Genomic DNA, 21,237 nt, shown 5'->3' on the forward strand with positions numbered 1-21,237 from the left:
TCTATACTGTAACTATAGGCAGGGCCATAGCCAGGACTATACCAGGATGTGAAATTCCTGATTTCCTGAAACACGTTATTCTAGGGGTTTAGAATAATAGGATGAGGGAAAGCCTGTCTTCCACTTTGAAATCCTACTTCATTTTCAGATTTCTACTTCAGATCATACCTGGGAGAGGATGGCCATTACAGTGAAGAGAGACTTGGTGTGCTTTGCAGAACCTGTCACCTGCACTGGAAAGGTTTTCAAAGTAATGAAACCGAGACAGACTGATCTTAAACTTGTCTTGCTGTGAATTGCACCAGCAGGAAAACCTCTGCTTGTCTACCTGCAGAGCCAGGGGAACAAATTCATGGGCTGAATGCTGCTTTCCAGTTCCTCATTTTACCTTTTCGGTTTGTTTGGATTTGTTTTCTTCACAGCCCTCAAGAGTTCCCTTTCCTTTCGCAGGTGGCACATCGACAGATCCCCACAACCTAGCATGCTTCAGAGAACTGTCCTGTCTGTAAACATAAGCTTCCTCTTGTTCCAGTGCCTCTCCAAAAAGCACAGGAAGAAAAAGAAAATCGCTATTAATAATCTTCTAGGCTGACCTTTACATTTTCTTGGTATATTACATTCTCAGGGGTGTGTTCATCAGAAGAACGAACTCTCAGTCCCAGAGGAAAAGGCATTACAGCAGTGGAGACAGGGAGTGAGTCATGTGGGCATCTCGAGCCTGATGTGAGATGGATTAATTCCTGCAACAGGCAGCTGCTGCTGCTGAAGCCTGGGCTCATAGCGATGTGTAAAGTGAACTCGTCTGCTGTGTAACGATTTAATGTGTACACTTAGTAATTGCTGTAACAGCCAGGCAGCAGGGTATTGATTAGGTGCCTTGAGTGGCACACAGGCAACACGATAAACGGGAAGAAGGAGGCGTTCTCTCCCTTTGCTCAGGTGATGCCTTTCTCCAGGAAGAGACCCACTGACTTTCCACAGCATAACTTGCAGGAGCGAAGAGGTAAGAGCCTGGTCATCAGCTACCAGACCTGACTGAAAGTGAGTCAAATAGAAATAAACTTGTTGAAATAACCAACATCCTTCCTACGAGGAACACATACACACACAGCGTCTCCTTACAGAACAGATGCAAGTCTTTCCAGGCATATTCCTGCTGTGGAGCATTTGCTCATGTCTCTGCCCGAGCCCAAACTCACAGACCATTTAAACACATTTCCTGAACTTTGTTCTGGCATCCCCACTTGCCGTTGCTGATTATTCCTGGAACCACTCTGGGAACAGGATGCCAGGGAGCCAGTATGCAGAAGCCCGAGCTCCCTCCTGCAGGACAGGGCTCGGGGTGAGCCTCACCGAAATGCCACCGCCGCCTGCCAGGACCACGCTCTTTGCTGCTACCTTCCAGGAGAGGCCGGACCCGGGGCACCGCTCGTCCTCTGCTTCAGCGCAAAGTCAAATGGGCTGATTTGAGGCTGGGTCCTAAGAATAGGAGTAACAAAAGGTACTAAAAAAGAGAACTGGTTAGCTCACCTGGTTAATGGGGACCTCCGTGGGCAGCTCCGTCATTCCTGCAGGGCAGCTCCTACCCTGTCAAAGCTGTCCTGCTGAGTCAGCAACAGAAACACTCTAAGGTTTCATAGAGGATATGACCTGCTCAGCCTTTTGGGTGGTGGTAATGAAGAGGGAAGAGAGGGTCACTGCGGCCCTCTTAACAGATCTATCCTTCTGCTGACACAGACTCGCAGGAGATTTTGAAAGAGAAATTTGTATCACGAAGACATCTAACTTGTGAGAAAGCCCCCAGAAGAGAAGCTGAGATTTCAGGGAGAACCATGCAGGCTATTTGCAGAAGAGAAGCTACAGCACAGATAGCTGGCTGGAAAGCTCTAACTCCAGAGTGCAGGATGTGTGGCCAGGCCCCAGAGAGTATTAGTCATATTGCAAGTGAACGTTCAGAGCTGGCCGGAGATGAGTATAAAATACAGTATGACAAAGTTGGCAGTACTGTGCGTGGAGCGTGCTGCCAGGGAGGGGGAGATTACCACAGCCAGTATCATCACCCCAAGCCAGGTAAACGGATAGCAACCCAGGAGGTGAATTTGAAGTTTGTTGTAAGAAGGCAGATGCGGTGCCTCCAGCGGAGAGGGGGAGAGCGGGAGAGCAAGCTCCATCATGAACTTCTCCGCTGGATGACAGTGTCGGTAGAAAACAACAAGAAGCCACTGACAAATACGTGTGTGGCAGGAAGTGCAGAAAAAACTGGGGCACGAAAATGGCGCGCACCTCGGGTGTCACGTCCCCGTCCCCAGTGGGCTGAGGCGTCGTGGCGGAGGAGCTCAGCCGCAGTGTTCAAACTGGACGGGAGCTCTCCCGTGGACCAGGGCTCTTCCCGCCCTCCGCAGCATCCCCACGACATCCCAGAGGCCGGCATCTCACCTCCCGACCCGGACCCTCGGCCGGGGTCAACCGCGGCCGGGGCGCAACAGCCGAGGGTGGTTGGGGGGGTCGGCTGGAAACGGGCAGAGCTGACCGACGGTTCTCCCGGTGGCTCTCTTGGCCGGTGGCTTCCCCGCGGGGCAGGAGCGAGGGGGGGGAGCCCGCAGAGCCGCAGCCGGCCCCGGGGCGCGGCGGGACGCCGGTGTCGTCGCCGTCGTCCCCTCGCCCTCACCTCCCCGCCACCACCGGGAGGCTGCGGCGGGGGTGGTGGGGGGGGTGGTGGTGGTGGGGGGGCCGCTTTCCAGAGAATACGGTAAACATGTCCGCATCACGTGTGGCCGCCGGCCGCGGCGCGGGGGACCGGCCGAGGGGAGGGGCGGGACGGGACACCGCGCTCCGCAGCCCCGGCGCAGCGGGGCCACTTTAAGAGGCCGCCGGGCGCCTCCGCTTCGCCCCCGCCCGGCGGAGAGCAATGCCCGCGGTGCGGTAGAACGGGCAGCTCCGGTACCATGGGGCTGTGCTACAGCCTGCGCTCCCGCCTGGCCGCCGCGCACCCCTCCGCGCCTTACGGCGGCCGCGGCGGCGAGGCGGACATCCCCCCCTCCACCACCGCGGCGGCGGCGGGGGAGCACGGCGACCCGCAGGTGCGGCACCGGCTGCGGCAGGACCTGGTGGCCAAGGAGCGGGCGGACAAGAAGCGGAGCAAGAGCATCGACAAGACGCTGAAGGCGGAGAAGCGCGAGTACAAGCAGACGCACCGGCTGCTGCTGCTGGGTGAGCCGGGGCGGGAACGGGGCGGCCCGGCTCGGCTCGGCTCGGCCCGGTCCGGCCCGGCAGGTGCGGGTCGGCCCGGAAGCCGCTGTCAGAGCCGGTGCCCGGCGGCCCCGCGCTCGCGGAGTGGGCGGCGGTCGCGGGTGGGCCGGGGCGGGGCGCCGCGCTCACGTGGGCGGCCGCGCCTCAGCGCGTCCGGGCTCTGGCTCTGCCGCTGCCGCCGGGCGGGCGGGGGGTCGCCGGGGTCGGGCCGGTTTGCCAGGGCAGCCGTCGCTGTGGCGGGAGCTTGTGGCCGGCCCGGGGGAGGTGGCAGCCCGCCTCAGCCCCCTTCAGGGGGCTCGGTCGGTCGCCACAGAGGTGCCATGTCCGCTCCCCCCTCTCCCCAAGTGGCTGTTGACGTGAAGCCGCTCGCCGGGACCACAAGGGGAAGAAGGCGCGTTCACTGAGCTGGTGCGGTTTGTCTGTGAGGAGAAAGCCTTGAGTTTCTCCGTGTGCCTTCGGTTTTTTATTTTGCTGTTGCCCGCCCCACCTCCCAAAACACACACGCTGGGCAAGTTTCGGCCTCTACAACCGAGGACTCGTTTAATTCCTCGCTGCCTCGCACTCCCACGCGCTATAGCACCCGCTTACTGCGTGGCACCTCGTCTCTGCGCGGGGCTGCCCGGCCGGAGATGCTCCGGCACTGGGCTCCCATCCTGAGGGAAGCCCCTTGGAAAGACAACCTTCCCTTTATCCGCTTGCGTTGCGCCATGTCTGAGCGCGTACGGTACGTGACCCCAACGCAAACGGGCGTAGAAAGTCATGTGTTGGCCTTCAGGTAAGCCAAAGGGGCTTGGAAATGGTTTTTTGGTGTCGTCCCCCAGCCCAGTGCAGGTGGAGCACAGATTATCCTGCACAAGTGGATTGCTCAATTCTGAACATCTTGGAATAATAGGGAATATTTTCAAATGTCTGCAAATAACTCAAAAGGCTCCTATCCCCTGAGGCGTGTGTGGTACCACATGTGACAAATAGCAAGATTTGGCCCTGAACTTTTCAGTATGTGTTTGTAGCCTGTGATTGAGGACCTGAACTTTAAGGAGCTTTAGAAAACAATATTGGACATAGTTTTCTGACTCTTAGTGGTAAAAGTTTTTATTCTAGAAGTACAGCTTTTTTTGATGTGGTTGTAGCTATACTGATGTAAGTCTGTTCATAAAGGTGTACTTTCTACTTGTGGAGAAGAGGGTTGCGCAACCCCTGTGTAAAGACTAAAGCTTGTATGCTGCGACTGTATTGGTAAGAAATCACACCTCTAACCAACGTGGCTTTCCTTTCAAGCACAGGCAACACCATAGGTATTTTACAGTTTGGGGTTGTTTTTGGTTTGTTTTTTTAACATATTCCGAGTTTTTTCTGTAGTGAACAAGTCCTTGAAGAAGGAGCTGTGAGAATTGGTTTTTCTTTGTAGATGAAATAATCAGGGAGAAAAAAAACCCCAAAACAGTAGGACTGATTTTGATGTTAATCTGCAAGCCTTTATGACTTAAAGGCTATCTGATAGGCTTCTGTATTTGCAGTAGGCAATATTTCAGTTGCCTGTTTTTTTAATATTGCTTCTAACATGTTGTGCCACAAAACTGTTTTTTGCAGAAATGACATTAAACATTGAGTGGGTTAAACATCTTAGCAATTTCAAATTATCTATGGTGAAGCCAACAGAGAGAGCATTCTTTGTCGAATTACTGATTTATAAATCTGATGGATATGAGTCAGTGTTATGCTGGCAGTGTTTTATTATATTTCAGCCTGGACTTGAATAGCAGGAAGTCACTTTTTGGCCCTCTTGTAAATCTTGGGATGCCTAAGAGACCCATTTCCCTGCTCCTTGTACAGGGACCGTCAGTTTTCCAGTTAGCTTCCTTCCCTTGCTGCTTCTCCCCTGCATCCCGCTCTCACTGTTACTTTGTGAATTTTCTATTTCTAAACTGGAATATGAAGTTTGGGGTACATTTGGTTACACTTTATGTACATCTGCAGGTATTGCTGCCACAGCTGAGTGTCTCTGTGCTGGGACTTCGCCTAGATGCCTATGGATTGCACATGCAAATAGCGCAGGACAGTAATATTGAATGAGGGTGGCAGGAGCGTCTAGCTGGGATTTAAAGCTGCAGCTGAGTCTTCTTCCAAGAAATGGAGTTAGGGTGGGGGGGGGGGGGGGAGATGGAAGAAGTACAGAGCCAGGGATGTGTCCTCACTTGGGGTTGAAGGCTCAGTGGCAAAAGCTGCAGTAGGTACTCATGGTTTCTTACTTGTGCTCCCAGCTTTTTAGGCTGATGTGCTCCTGCAGGAGCATATCGCTGATGTGGATAGCAAAGGAAAACACAGGTGGACGCTCTTTCTTTGAGCATAACAGAATTTTAAATGAAAACTGCACTAATGCTTCAGGTCTGGTCGGTCCCCAAAACTAAATATTTTTAACGTATGGCTGTGTTAGCTCATACGCTTTCAAGGGCTGCAAAGTGGTACTGCAAATCTAGAGTGTTTCCTCCTATCATGTGCTCGGCTGTTCAGAATACAGGGAGTGCACAAAGTCACAGGTATCTGTGCCTGCGTGTGTTTTGATGTTGTAGTGTGTACATAACATACATTACAGCTGTAAGCTCTAGTCTGTTACTCGGGGTATTACTCAGATTAGTGCTCTTTAGCACAGCTGATACTTATGTTCCCATGTTGCAGTTCCACTTTTGGAAGGAGAAGTTCCTCACTTTATCCGAGTGCTCAGGGATGTGCAGTGCATGGGTGTAGTTGATCAGTGGACATCTGTATGTCATGTTAATTCATTTTAGGTCTTTTTCATCATTTTTTCAGTCCTTTTCCATCACCGCAGGTGTGTGAGGTAAATTCCTGATTCCTGAAACTTCTCTTGGTTTCAGTAGAGCAAAGATCTTATATCTGCTCTATTTTTGAAGCAATAATCTGACTTTGTACTTGCAGTAGAGTAGTTTTTTGCTTCGTGCATTTTCCTTTCACAAAAACAGTCAGTTGTAATTTCATTGGATTATGTTTAGTATACTGTACAGGTCACAACTTCAAAATTACAGTCATTGTTATGTTGGCAACATAGTGCGAGTTCAGAGTTACTACTGGGTATTGGAGGGTGATTTTTTTTCAGTGCATGGGGTGCTTTTTGCTTGAGAACAATCCTGGCTCTAAAACTGAAAGTGTGTGCTTATGGGGGAAAGGATTTTAAACTTTGCCATGAAACAATTCCATTCTGTGTGTGCTTTCTCACTGGTGACAGTAATGTGGATCGTCCTTTATCTTTTTTTAAGACTTTAAAGTATAATTCAACTTCACTTATGTTTTTTATCTCATGACAAGTATATGGGAACAAGACTTGTAGTCCTGTCTGAGGGATTTTAATGCTTTTGATAAGTTAGTATTTTGCAACAAAACCCAACCCTGTCTGAAACCGTCGCTCAGCTCTCCTGGTGTATGTGTTGCTTTACCATGACCTTCCTTCTCTTCTGTGATCTGGTTTGCTGTAAGAGAGTGAACTTGGGCTGGTCTCATCTTGGTGCTTTGCCAATCTTTGTGTACTTAAGTTTTTTTCACTCTCTCGGGCTGAACGCTTACCTGTGTGAAAAATACTTGTAGCTTATTCCCATATTGAAAAGGAAATGTGGATATCAGTATACCAGTATACCTATATGCATTTGTCACCTTAGGTATTTATATTAAACTACAATATATTAAATAATGGCCATTCCAAATCTTACCTACATCAGTGTTTAAGTAAAAATGTTTCTAACAGAAATATTTATATTGGTACAAATATGAATATAGGGCATGCAAATTTGAAGTTTTTATAGGGGGAATATATTATACAGGAAGAAAAACATACTTTAAAAAGCTAGGAAATATCAGCGTGAAGACTAACCACAGTCACCCTCTCTGTGCATATGCTGCATGCTAAGCCCCTCCATACCATATAATTAAAGACTGTCTTGTATGGTTTACATTGTATTTTTTTTCCACAGGGCTGGTACTTCATTCAGGGCACAAGATGGATGTTGTGCAGTGAATGAGCAGCTATTCAATATTCTTATCCTCCTCATACAATGTGTCACCCTGTGCCCTATTTATGACACACCATCCATACCCTGTACTGAATAAAGAACTGTTGAACTCCTCATGGGCTTTTCTGTAGTACTGATCGCTGCAGGGACTGAATGCTTCATAAATGTCAGTGCGCGGCACTGCTGTGAAATGAGGTGGTATCATTCTCCTTCCTTCGTAGATGCTGAAGAGGGAAATGCCACCACAGACTAAAGCTAAAATTGTCTGAAGCTACCACTGACTCTAAATGCCCGGTCTTTGCCTAACGCTAATTTTTCCGTAGTACTCAACTTTTTTTTTTTTTAGTAAGGCTTCATGTGTTTAGAGCATGGACCTCATGGTTGTGAACACTCAGCACTTTTGTAACACGAGCTTTAGATGCTCTGAAGTGCAACCCAGGGAGAGAGAAGCACAGATGGGTGCCTGCTATGGAAGCTGCGTGCTGCTCGGTTGGCCATGGCAGCTCTGCAGCAGAATGAAGCCGGTCTGGTTCTCCAGGGCAGCATTTAATGGCAAATCCCACAAGATATCATTTCTCTTGTTGTGATTCCCTGTCTTGTTCACTTACAGTGAGGTGGTTGTCCTTACACTGCTTCTCTCGGGGATCAGGCGGCTGGGGAGGGGAAGATACGCAGTGATAAAGATAGGCATGTGTTCAAGCACTTGATGAAATTCCATCTCACAGGAGCTTGTCCTTATTGACAATAGTTGCATTCACTTACAACCGATTCATTTTTGTGCCCCATGCATTGCGAGCTAGAAGAGGGGGCATACACCCTGCAAAAAAACAGGAGAGAATTAGAGGAGCGTGTAAAAGATGTACAGAACAGAATAGATTAAAATTAAAAATGTAGAGGGAACCTTTATCCTGTTGCTTCCTAGTTCTTGAGAACAAGATTTTTGACACTAAACATCTTACACCAAGTTGGTATTTAGTTTCCCCTTTAAGAAAAGCAGGAATAGGAAAACCCCAAAAAATCCTGCGTTCAGTCCTAGAGGAAGTTTGCGATGCGAGTATCTTGTAACAGGGGGGCTCTGCTGAACAACCTGCCCCCTGCACACTGCGATAGCACCTGGCAGGGCAGCAGTACGTGGTTTTTCTCCAAATGGACTGTCATTAGTGGTGAAGGAATTACAATATTTTCCAATAGGGTTCCCAGTAATTACCGGATACTACAAGAACACTTGGACATGGGAATCTCTGTGGTTTCCATTTGCCCAGTACTTTCCAGCACAGACATGATGATCCTGCTGTGGACACCAGGAGGTGGTATGCTAATTATAGGTCTTTCTTTACGATGAAGAGCCTCTGCAAGATGAGTCCTATCCGGTTCCCACTGCTGTATACAAAATGTGCTTTATGGCATAGAGTGCTGCCTGTTCAGTTGGTAAACAGAGTTCTTCTGGGTCTGGAGCTTGTTTACCCTGAACAAAAATACCTGAAAATCTTTGCAAACTTTAACAAGGCTTTACCCAGTATGCAAGCAATGCTGGCTCCAGGACCTGTGATGTGATTTGGTGAATATTTGCTGAACCTGAGAGTGATGTAGTGTGTTCAGCACTGGCACCTCTATGCTTTAGATCACTTAGTAACATAGTTTCTCTCCTGCTACCCTTTTAAAATTTCATAGAAAGGAGACAGGCAAGCTACTCATAATTCCCTGTTTTTTTCTGTTTTGGGTGGTGTGGTTTGTTGGGTGTGGTGTGGGGTTTTGGGGTTTTTTTGGTTTTTGTTTTTTGTTTGGGTTTTTTTCCCCCTCAAGAGCTCCTGACTGTGACTCTTTCCTTGTACCACCTCCATACAAACAAAAAAAAAATTATTAGCCTCAGGCAGACACATGGCGTGGAGAGCTTCAGCCAGCATGTTTGAAGTTTGGCAAAGTTTGAGTTGCTTCAAACAGGATCTGGCAACGGAAGGTGTCAGGAAACCTACAGCAGCACTGCTATAAAAGTGTTACGATGAAGGTCTGCTAATGGATGGCGTACTGTATTGATGCTAGGATGATGTTCTCTGTATAGAAATCCAAACTGCAAAATAATTACTTTCACAGTTACAGCTAATGCTGAAGGGATGCTCTGTGCATACTTAAGCATGGATTTTTGTGGGAAGGGAGTGAGGAGTCTGGGGGATCCCCTGATCCCTAGAACCAACCACAGCTGTGCAGACACACAGCAACATAGATGTACATAATCTCTCCCCTTCCCCAGCATATATGCAATCTCTGTGTTAGTGGTAATCTGTGTTTTTACTCATTAAATGCTTGGTGGGATAAAGATCATCATCCATCACTCTAGACAGGCCACATTCATGTGTAGCCACGGGCCTAATTTCAGAGTTATTGGAGACTTTTTTTCAAAGCTAAAACTCCACCCCAGCAGTGCTCTCTTTTTGACTATTTTTTTTTAGCTGTTTATTCCATCTCTGTTATTCTGAAGGAAGGTGGCAGCTTTTCCTTTCCACCTGTTGAAAGGATGGCGGTGGCACCTACTGGCATCTCACGTAGCGACTGAAACTACCATCTTTCTCGCCTGAAAGAAGACTCACCTAGCACACAAGTTGACTGAAGTCAGAAGTTTGTTGTTAGGGCAGCTGAGTCCTGTGAAGTTTTTTTGGGGGAATGGGAAGAGGGTTTTCAGGTGGGAATGGGTGGCCTGACTTTAAAGGGAAATGCAAACTTGTGAAAAATCTCTATTTATACCCTCTATTTATAGTTACAAAGAGGTTACCTGCTGAGCAAGATTTCAGTTAAATGGTGGTGCTTAGGTCTCACCTGTGCTGTTGTATTTTCAACTAGTGGCTGGCTTGGTAGGCTCAAACTGCTGCTGGTTTAGGTGTAACAGGTCTAGCAGAAGCTTGTTGTCCTGTTGCTAGGTCAGCATCATCTGTTTCCAGAGCAGACAAAATGTCTTGATTGCTTCTGTGCAACTGCTGGCTCCTTTCTGCACTGGGACATCTTAAATTGAACTGTCTCCTGTGCAAGGGTTTCTCTAGACCTGGCAGTGTCATGGTTGGGAGTAGCTGATGGAATGGACCAGCAGTGAAGAAATGGGAGAGACGAGGACTGGGTGCTTCTTAAAAGAAAAAATTCTTTGGAAATAAATAATAGAAAATTAAGGAACAGGAAAAGAAGAGAGAGGAGACTCAAGCACCATAAAGTTATTTATAGTCCAAACTTTACTGCTGTAATAAAGTACAAGCAAACTCCTTCTGTCTGATTCATGAGGCACTTGTGAAGTTTTTGGAGCTGCCTACAAAAATGTCATTCAAATTCTCTCTGGTTTCTCACCATTTACCTCCAATGTATGTGCTGAAGGTATGTTTGTGTTCTTGTATGCTGCCTTAAAGAGGTGTGTGGGGCAGCTCAGGCAGGACTGGCAGGTGCCTGAAGGTAGAATATCTGGACTAGAGAAATTTTGTTTTCTTCTCTCAGGTTGGGTGAAACCCCTGCACTCAGGGTTAGGGAAGTAGCCTCCAGCTATGACCACTCTGGTTTCCATACCTGATGTCTACCCATTTTTCTTCTGTTAGAAGGATCTAGTAAGTCCCTATTAACCTTTGTTCTTTATATGGCTTCCTTGGGACGGAGGGATGAGAAATTTCTTTTTTGAGTTTGTAGAATGCTGTCCCATCTTGACTCCAAATATACACTATGCTGTCATGGTCAGGCATGTAATTATTCCTGCAAAAATTTCCATGCAGAACTAGAAGGGTTTGTGTGCATGTTAGCCTGTTAGTCTGCCAGTAACACTGCTGAAACTATGTGACTGATGTTTTAATTTTTAACACTCTCGAGTGTTATTACTGAAAGCATTTGTACTAGCTGGTGGTTTGGTCAGGTTCTCCTTCTTTGGCGTTTCCTGTAACCTCAAGAGATTTTTCGGAAGTCAATGAATATTTTTGCCCTGTGCAGGTGGAGGGCTTAGGCCCTTTGAGTGTTTGTCATAAATAACTACTCGCTGCTTCGACATATTGTTCAGCAGGGTTGGACCTTATACTAGGAGAGAGATACTGGTCTATCCATCCTGGCTACAGCATTTCAGTCTAAAGGGTGGCCTTCATGCAATTTGCATGAGCTAATCCCCATTGCTCGATGCCTAGGTGAGCTTCTTACATGGAAATGTGCGCCACCTTTGCATAAAATTTTGGTGCCTTTCCAGTGTTGTCTGCCCTTGAACAGCCTCCTGCAGACAATACCTTGCTTCTGGAGGTCCACTTGTGCACAGGCGTCTAGCTGAAAAGTGTGTTAGCCAGCAATCCTAGCTTTATCAAAACCTGTACTGTCAGAAAAAAGGGATTAATAGTCATCCCAACAGAAATGTGAATAGTTTCTTTATGGCCCTTTTGTGTGCTATGGATACCCACACATCTCCATAAGGTGTGCTCACGTTCATTGAGGAAGAACCTTGAAGAGTGCAGTTAGTTCTAATTAGATGCAGTTCTTTTCCTGGCTCCCTTAAATTTGGGAGTGTACTTATTCACAAATATGCATGATTTCATTGAATTTCCTTCTAATTGCTGTAACTTAAAAATGGCAAGAAAAAAACTTGGCAATTCCCTGAAGTGAGAACAGCTCGGATACTTGTCATAAGAAAGCCTGGTTACCAGGCATAAAAATCCATGATGTTTTAGATATTCAGACCTGAAGCATGTGTCTCAAGAAGGGAATTTGAACTCCATGACTTATTCTCATTGTTGCCCTGGTCAGTGAAGCATTTGAGGAACAAGCCCCTGTATGCTTTATAAATAGCTCACTGAAGTTTTCTTTATTTCCTCTAACTTGTTCCCTCTGCAAAGAAAATCCACAGTATCTGTGTCTGAGCAGCATTCTGTAAGATTTGCATGTCACTAAAAGGAAAAAAAAGTTGATGAATATTGTCTGCATTGAGGAATGTGGGGTGGGTAGGGAGGCAGAGGGTGTTAAACAGATGTCAGAAAGTTGCTACTATTTATTTTGCCCAGTGAAGGAACTGGATGCTGAGGAGGATGGGTTGGTTCCTAACAAGGAATAAGATGCAGTTTTACAATCTACAGTCTTGCTATGTTGAGCCACTTCTGTCTCTGCTGTAGTGTGTTGGAAGGGGTGGGGGAGTGCTGAAATTCCTAGGAAAACCCAGTTAAATTCTGATGCCAAATTGGAGGAAGAGTTGGGGGGGTTTCCTCCAACTGAAGGACTATTCCTTCACCTTTTTCCCATCCTAAGCACAATTAAATCTTCTTGCAAGGAGGGATTTCCACATAGAAGTCATAGACAGCACACCAACCAAACCAGCTTGGTGCCTCCCGTCCCCTGGTACGTGTCCGTCCCATAAGGCTGAGCTTGGCACTAGGCTGTCAATGTATTCAGCACTATTTTCAGAAACCAAATCCACACGTTCCTACCCCAGCGCAGCTTCACACAGGTTTATTTGTGCATAGCAATGCTGCCGCGACTTCGTGACTTTGACCTCAAGGAAGTATATCAGGTTCAGTGGAAAAACAAATGAACAGAGGGCCCTACCCCTCACCCATCCCATGTGTGTGCCCTGCATGGGGATGGCATTTATCACAGCGCCAGTGGGAAAATGCTGTGGGAGCTGCTCGTGAAAACGTCCCCTGCAACTTCCCCTGTGGACTGAAGGTGATTTATGTGTTAGGTGGAATTCTGCCAGCGTGACTGGAAAAGTGTTTTTATGTGGATTTTCATGGAAGAGGCTTTCGTTTTAAAGCACAATTTCAGATGTGATGGGAGAGCTTTCTGAGCCCTGGCTGGATCTTCCTGCCCTGGGCTGTCCTGTGCAGTGCTGTGATCCCAGCCCCACTGAGCAGCTCTCACATCTGTGCCTACTGCAGGCTTCCTCTGCATTAAGTTATAGGAACAGTAACCCCAAATAAGTTGCTTTTAAAATCTAATGCTTGCATTTTGGGAGCATTCATTTGATTTTGAAGTTCGGTGATGTCTCGACCAAGTGCTGTTACTGACCACTGCAGAGCAGGTTGCGTTGCAGAGGAGCTTGTAAGGCGTATGCTGCTCCCTTGGCTCATTCAACACTGGCTATGGGGCAGTCAGGGCAGCCAGAAACATGACCCTGAACTATAAATTGTTCCTGTCACGTTGCAGAGATGTTAGATTTCCCTGATATACTGAAACAATTCAGATCATGGTCTTGCTACTGGTGAATGTGTGTTGTGTGCCAGCGTGTGCAGGAACCAAAGGCTGGTGGAAAGGATTCTCCAGGCTCCAGCTCCACGGTTTGTAAGGAATTTGTGAAGCTTTTCATCGTGGACTAGTTGGCACATGTTTGTGGAGAGCCCATCTCTGTTTTCTCATCATTGCAAATCAAAATAACTTCAGAACTACACTCTTACTGTTCTTCTAAGTGTCCTTTCTCTTTTTGTCAAGGCAAAAATAGCAGAGTACCCCAGGGATTAGGATGTCTTCTTTACTCCTGGTGAAAAGCGAAGGGGCTCCACCTTCACCTCCATCTTCCTTCACATGATGAAAGGAGTTGAGGCAGTGCAAGAGCTGGGCTCGTGCCTGTCAGTTGAGTAAGTGAGGAGTAGGTACAGGTTTAGTTTCAGTGTACAGGTGAGTGCCCTAACTGATGCCTGTGCTGCATCTCCTCCCTTGGGTAGCATTCAGAGAGCACAGTTGCCACCTCCAAGGAAGACAGCGTAGGGTTACTCTGAGCTTCTCATCCTGTCTCACACTGCAGGAGACAAGTTTCAGGCATTAAAGCAAGGTGACTGCTTTAGTCCTTTCTAACTCTTTAATTTTGTTTATGGCAGTTTGACTGGGACACCAACAACTGTGCAATCCCGTCACTTACTTTCCCAGAGTTCATGAGCTCTGTTGGCTTCTTGGTGGAGATAGCAAACTGCTTTGAGTCCACATAGCCTGGAGCACAGACAGCCCATAGTGGAAACCAGCAGCTGTCTTGCTTGTCTGTCCCCAAGCTATTACAGAGTGTGACTGCTCAGTGGTGGTGCCTGGAGAGGGGCTCCGGTCCCCTGGGGCGCGCAGGGTGCAAAGCTCGGACTGCGCCTGATCGGCAGCTCCGATGGGGAGATGCTGCTGCAGAAATGAGGGGTGGGAAAAAAAAAAAAACCAAACCCAACTACTTTACAGGGTTTGTCCTTCTTGTTCTCGGCGACATCCTCATCATGCGTTACACCACAACCTCTTCCTCTTCCCTTCCCCACCCCCTGACAAACAAAATTTTTAGTTTGTGGGTTGTATTTGTTTGGTTTTGCATTTTTCCTGGTTGTTTTTTATGCTGAAAATCTCAAGATCGCTGGTTAGCTGGGAGGTTTTCTGGAGTACTGGGGGATTTGTGGGACTGGGACTTTACAAGGGGAGGAAACAGAGACACTGAGGAGAAGGGCATGGTATTGTAACCTGAAAATCTGCATTCAGATTTTGTTTTTTATAAATACCAGTGAAAACCATCTGCTTGGAAGAAACATACCGCATAAAACACTCTCTTGATGCTTTCCTTGCCTTATCTCCACACAGGAAATTTGCAATTTGATAGACCCGATTTTTCTGTGTTGATTAAAAACATATAACAATACCTTTTAGACTGTAAAGTCTGAAAGATATTTTCTCCTCTAAGCCCGATTCCTTAACACTACTTGTGCTCTCATTTCTCTCTGCTTCTGTGAAGCTTAATCTCTTGTCTGTAGCATTTTGTGGTTTTAGGTGGTGAGTGATGCAGGACTCAATTTGCTGATATTTCAGAAGAGTATGTCTTTGTTTAAAAACACTTCAAATATTCACAAGGGAAATACTCCTTATCTGTTTTTCCCCCAAACAAAAACTGAGATAAAACTTGAGTGGATAGTCCTTAAACATGCATATCCAAAAGTGCCATGCGCACTGCTATTGGAAAGTCAGAAGCAATTTGCAAAGGCCTGTTTGATTAGCAAATAGATGAAATGGGTGAAATGTCATTCTTGGCCTTTGGATCAAACCAGGAGTTTCAGTCTTGCAAACTGCACGGCGGTCAGTCCTGGTGATTTCAGTGGGATTATTCACACGAGCGAGGGCAGTGTCAGCTGTCCCCTCTCGGAGCCAGTGGGAACAGCGAGTCACCTGTGTGCTGCCGTCCCGTCGGCAAGCGGACAGCACTCTGTCCCCTGGACAAAGTAACAGTGACACACCGTGAAATCGCGCGTAATCCACTTCAGTACAGAACCAGCCAATTTAGCCTGATTATCACTATCGGGCCTGAATTGGAGTTTCACTGTATGAAGGAGTTTAAGAAAATGCTATTTGAAACTTTTTCTGCCATCAAATAATTGTGTTAGGTTTGAGAATCTGTTGATCCTAGTAGAGGTCTAAGCAAAAACTAAATACTGCAAAGATATTTACCATTCAGGCTTATTTTGGGAGGGGGATGAGGAAAGGCCTGATAAGTTATGTACTTGACCGCATGTAGTTAAAAATATTATTTGGAATATAAACTTCCTTGTCTGAAGACCAGCTTTATGCATGAAGTCAAAAAGCACAAAAAGCAGTTCTCCTCCTGGCCTCCATAAGTATACCTTAATGCTGCTGAATCCTGGAAATTATGCAGGGCATGCTTTTTAAATGTTGATTTTGACTTCTTGCCTGGGACCAAGTGTAAAGTCTTTCCAAGGAAATACTTAGAAGACTTGCAATGAAACCCAAAAGCTGCTGCCAAACCGTAGTTTTTAGAAAGGGAGTAGGGGGCAATCCAGACTGTTAAAAACTTCCAGTTGTTTGTAATTAAATCCACTTCTTCTGTGCACAATAAACATATACTTAGAAAAAGATCATTTTACATAATACTTATGCGGTTTACTGCTGCTCTTCAGCTGCTAAAAATCAAGCAGTAGGTCTGCTATTTTAGTCTGGAAAGGTTACTGGAAGCTGGGAAGCCAGGACTCATGCAGCTGTGCCACCGCAGTGGCACGTATCCATGTATCCAGTGGTGACACGCAAATCAAGCGAGGGAATCCTTTTCTCATTGTGAACCATCTTTCCTGCCTCTAACTAGTTGAAGTTTGTTTTGGATTGACAGGGATGGGAATGAAAAGGAGATAAAAATATCCCGTCCGCACATCCCTCCTCGCCAGCAGCAGCACCACTCATGGCTTCAGTGGAAGCGATGGGTTTGCAGGAACTTCTTATCACGCTGCTTGCTGCTTTGAGGGCTGGCAGGAGACTGGATCGCTAAATCCTCATGGCTCTCCCCACCCTGAGGTTGGTCTGCCACAGTTCATTCAAGATTGTTTCAAGTCCACTGCCGTCCTTCATCTGGAGGATGGGATGTGCAGGATGGAAACACCAGCAGCTTTTCCTGACAGCTGCTCTGCTTCCCAGCCGGCATTCAGGAGATGCCCCTGGGGCTGAAGCAACTGGTAGGTCTGTCAGAAAGCCCAACACAGGGAACACCTTGCTAGGGAGGAAAAAGGCCAAAGCTTGAGTGAGATTTTGTACCCCCTTGTGCAGAGAAGGGATGCCACCAGGTTGGGGAGTGTGATGGATTCATGATGTCTCTGCTTATGTCTTGGAGGAGGGATTCTTTCGGGCTCCAGAGGAGTCCGTCTCTTGCCTTTTGTCAGTACTGCAGTCACCTCCAGTTTTGTTGTTATCGTTGCTTAATGTAGAAGATCAAATTCTGTTTGTGTACATACATGTTTGTTACAGCCACAAAAGTACCATCACAGCTTTCAGTGTAGGCACCTTGATTTTTGCCAAGCAAAGTGCCCAAAAGATCTCTGATGTTCAGTTAATGAAGTTGCTTATAAACCCAGATCTTCTCCCTTTGTTCTTTATATGCTGTTTGCTGCGTGCACAGACACGTAGCCCTAACCAGGAGCTCGAATGAGAGCAGAAGGCTGCTCCCACCAATGATGGACAAAAACTTTCAGAGCCCTGCCCAGCGCGTGTGACTTGTCCTGGCTTAGACCTCTTGCAGGTGGAAGGGACAGCCTGAGTGTGAGTTTATCCAGGAGGTAAATTTTGTATTTACCCTTGGCAAGGGAGGAAATTTTTTCTAGGATGGCATGAAGAAATTGTCAGTTGTTACTAGGCAGGTTGCAGGAGCCTTTGGTTGCTGGTAAAGAATAGACGCAAGGCATGGAAAGAGCAGCAAGGAGCAGCTGAGAGGTATTATCTAATAAGTGACATACGAAAAACCATGAAGCCTTGCAGAGCAGATTTGTTAGGATTTGAGATGCAAATCCCTGTTGCTTGCTGAGATTATCCCCCAGCATATGGCAGGGAATGTAACAGAGATGTAGAATTAGCTGCTAATGATCTGGACACCTCTTGAAAACAGATGTTTGTAGTCCTGTATAACTGCGTGCTGTTTAATTCTGCTGAAATCTGGATTACTCAACAACAGGCTTGGCATGGTATTCAAATGCTTGGTATCTTCATTTCCCACTGATCTCCCCCCAGTAGGTTGCCTCTTTCTTAGGAATACTGCCGGAGTAATTTTATGTGAAATTGGAATTGAGAATTCAGGAAATCACAGTCAATGTGGTGACGGCAGACAGCATTAGGCAAGAGCCAGAGAGGCGGCATGGGGAGCTGTGGTCATCTCTTCGAGCAACCCAGTACGTCTCTGTTGCACCATGGCACGACCCTGCTACTATTACTTGAGGATGGGTGGTATTTGTTTGTGGCTTCTTTAGAGGATGACTTACTGATAGATCTGTATGGCTAATGATGCTGCAGTTAAGGAGAAGTTTGCTGCTGGGTTTAGGTGTGAATGGCCTGGCTTTTGGAGGCAAAGGTGTATCATTAGTGGTATGTGTTTGTTTCTTAGCTGATGCCTGGCTGATCCACGTGCATATGTGACAACATATTGTCGCATCTTGCTTTGCCTGTGGAGGAGTGCTGGAGATTTGAGCAAGCCATATATGAATGGAGGACTTTATCCTTATGCCTACTTTAATACCAAAGTATAATTGAGATTTTTGTGTGCAACATTAGAAAATTCAACACCATTCTGACAGGAAGATTTTCTGTTGTTTTTTACCAAGCCTTTATTAAAGGCTATTTTGTTGGTCCTTATTAAAACCTTTAAGCGTCGTCAGCTTGAGCATCCGCCCATAAGCCACGGATGCTGAACTCCATGTCCCCATTCACAGGTTACAGGCTGGATGAACGAAGTGAGCAGCGTAGTGGAGAGAAGAGGGGGGGGAAGCTGTGTCTGCTTTCGACACCCCTGACAGTTCCTGCTTCCCCAGGTTGTCCTCCCTGGGGCTGTCAGCTGGGGTGGTCACCAGCTTGCTCGCCCACACGTCCTCTGCATGCCATTGGGAACACGGGGCTTGAGTTATCTGAGTTATCTCATCTTGCTTTTAACAAATGCCCTATCAGAACCTCTTTTTCTACAGCTGCTTCTCTCCGGACTCTCAGTTTGTTTTAGAGCGGTTTCATTCAGAGCCTGCTCCATTCCCTCCTGCTGTCATCAATACAAAACTGGCACCTAGTGAACTTCTTGTCACTGCTGGGTTTTCTGTTGTCCTTTCTGTCATTGTCTTACCTCAGAACTAACTCAGCTAAGGGGGATAAACGCCTAATTTCCTTTCTGATGCCTTAGACTACACCTCGGGTCCTCTGCATCTCACTCAGCTGTTTCCTAATCATGGAGATTGCCAAATTCACTGGTACCTCTCTTGCTTCCATGAAGTTTTCTTGGTAACTCTGCCTTCCATCACATGTGCCCAGGGCTGACCGAGACTCGACACCGCTGCATGGGCAACTGCCTAATGCAAAACCCCCTTTGTTTGATGTTTCCCATCAGGTAGTTTTGGTATGCCCTTACTCAACCCGACATTGAGCTGTTGTTCCTAAATACCTGACTCGTCCTCTCCATTGTTTAAGGCACTGAAGTTTCTAATGCAGGGATGTAGTTTCCCCTACATTCCCCTCTACATTTACTTAAGCCTTACTTAAGCAATCTGCTCTGATAATGCTCTCACTATGCTTATATTTCTTTATGTTCAAAACAATGCTTCCTAAGGTCTCTTAATTTACTTACCTCAATTTGCATTATTGGAAGACATCCTCCTGGAGTTGGAAGCCTTTATTGTTCACAGGAGAAAAAAGTTTGTTAGCTCTCTGTTCACTTCATCTTCTTTCCATCCCTTTCTTCATGTTAAACTTCCTTCTGGACTTACATCTTTTACAGTAAAAGCAAGACCTTAACCTCAGCCTTTCTTTGTAAGTTAGATTATTTTGACCTGGTGTTATCTTTGTTACAAAGCTTCACACACTGCAGTACAATAATATTTTTCTTGTGGTGCAAAGAACAGCACTGCAGACGCTGTTTCAGATGGGGTCATTTTTTCTCTAAATTAGCAACTGTCTTAATAGGTATTTTCTGTGGCTTCCAAACTATGCTGTAGTGCTTGAACAAAAATGTAATTCCACTGAGAGGTTTCAAGCCCAACTTCTGGGCTTCCAGAAACAATTTTTTAAAAATTTATTTGCACAGCCAAAACAAGTTTGCATTTTGAAGCTGCATCTTTAGAATCAGATTGAAAATATTAATATTGTCTGGTATATTTTTCTCACAGAACACAGTTTTCATGCAGGCTTATTTATTAATGTTTATTAATTAAGGGTTAAACTATGGCGAATGTGTTTTGAAACAACTGAAATATTTCTTTGCATCAAGAGCGGAAAGCCCAGTTCTCTGCCACTGGAGAAACTACACTCACAAGGTTTCACCTCAGACTGGTTAATTTCCTGTCATTTTAAAATAATCATTTGACAATGCAGTTTTAATTTGGACAACTTGCTTCCAAGTCCAACAGAGTAATTTATTCACTTGAAACTTCCTTGGAGGGGTGAAGAGGACTCTTTTATACAAACCAGCCATGCTGCGGACTAGCAAGCAAACTCCTTTGGGGTGGTTGCTTTAACAAGATAGGAGTGGACCCTCAGGAGCATTTGCTTGAGTTCTCTTTTGTCACAGACAAACATGAAAAATGCAGTAAATCATGAAAAATCCACCAGAACTTACTACAAGCCTTAGGATCACAGGCACCTTCTTACAAATTTAAAGCACTATGGACAAAAAAATAAATTGAGGAGCCTCAAAAACTTAAGAGTTTCTGAGAACAGCTAGGGAGGTGATCAAGGGACTTCGACCCCCTGCGATAGCAGGGAAGTTGGTGGATGAAATGTGAAAGAGGGCTAAACGGAAAAGTTGAGAACAAGAAACAGTTTTGGGTTTGGTTTTGGTTTTGTTTTTTAATAAAAAACCCCAACACCTAAGCACCTTTGATAAAGACAAGTTGTATAGTTCCGTATAATCCTAAACCTAAATCTTTTTAACAGTTGCAGCAGATCTAACTTGGTAATTGTCTTTGGGGAATGAGGAGTTCATCCATGTGACCCTGGAAAATGTTAGAGGACACCCCTCAAGGTTTGTTCAGAATGGAAAGCATTCAGTAACCTGACAGGCATATGGCCTGTGGGTCGTCTTTGCATGCTTAACACCAAGGAAAGCTGCCCCTTAAAGAACCTGGAGGCTCTGGGAACCCCGCACAGGGTAAGGGTACAGTTCTCAGTACAGATGCTTTTGCCAGAGTGAGTGGCAAGAACAATAATATCAGACTGGCATACTGAAAAACCACAAATGTTGGTGATTGCAAGAAAAGTAAGAATTGGTCTTGTGCCACTGGTAGTCAGTACAGTGCCTAGATGTAGCTACTTTGTGGTAGTGTTTGTTGTTTGTTGTTTGTTTTTTTTTCAATCCCCAGGGGTCAAATAATCTTTATTATTAATAATAAATAAGCTTTATTATTTACAACAATTTTACACAAATGAGTTATTTTTGTTATATTTGCTATTTGGTAATCCACATAATGGTGAAACTTTATTATGACTGCTAGAAAGCTCTTATTTAGTTTTCAGGATATCAGTTTCTAAATAGCTGGATTTAATTTATTCCAGAGAAATT

At 46.0% G+C, this 21,237-nt stretch overlaps 1 protein-coding gene across 1 annotated transcript in view; it reads left to right on the forward strand.

The window, feature by feature from the left end:
- The first annotated feature begins 2,834 nt into the window (after positions 1-2,834).
- The window catches only part of GNAS (GNAS complex locus), a 161,628-nt gene continuing 143,225 nt past the window's right edge, over positions 2,835-21,237 (forward strand). The window contains exon 1 of the mRNA XM_075020176.1: positions 2,835-3,210. Within this exon, the coding sequence (XP_074876277.1) occupies positions 2,946-3,210 (265 nt within the window). The 5' untranslated portion in view covers positions 2,835-2,945. The remainder of the gene's footprint in view (positions 3,211-21,237) is intronic.

This window comes from Buteo buteo, chromosome 2 (genome assembly GCF_964188355.1).
Source record: "Buteo buteo chromosome 2, bButBut1.hap1.1, whole genome shotgun sequence".
In the NCBI taxonomy this organism is placed as follows: domain Eukaryota; kingdom Metazoa; phylum Chordata; class Aves; order Accipitriformes; family Accipitridae; genus Buteo; species Buteo buteo.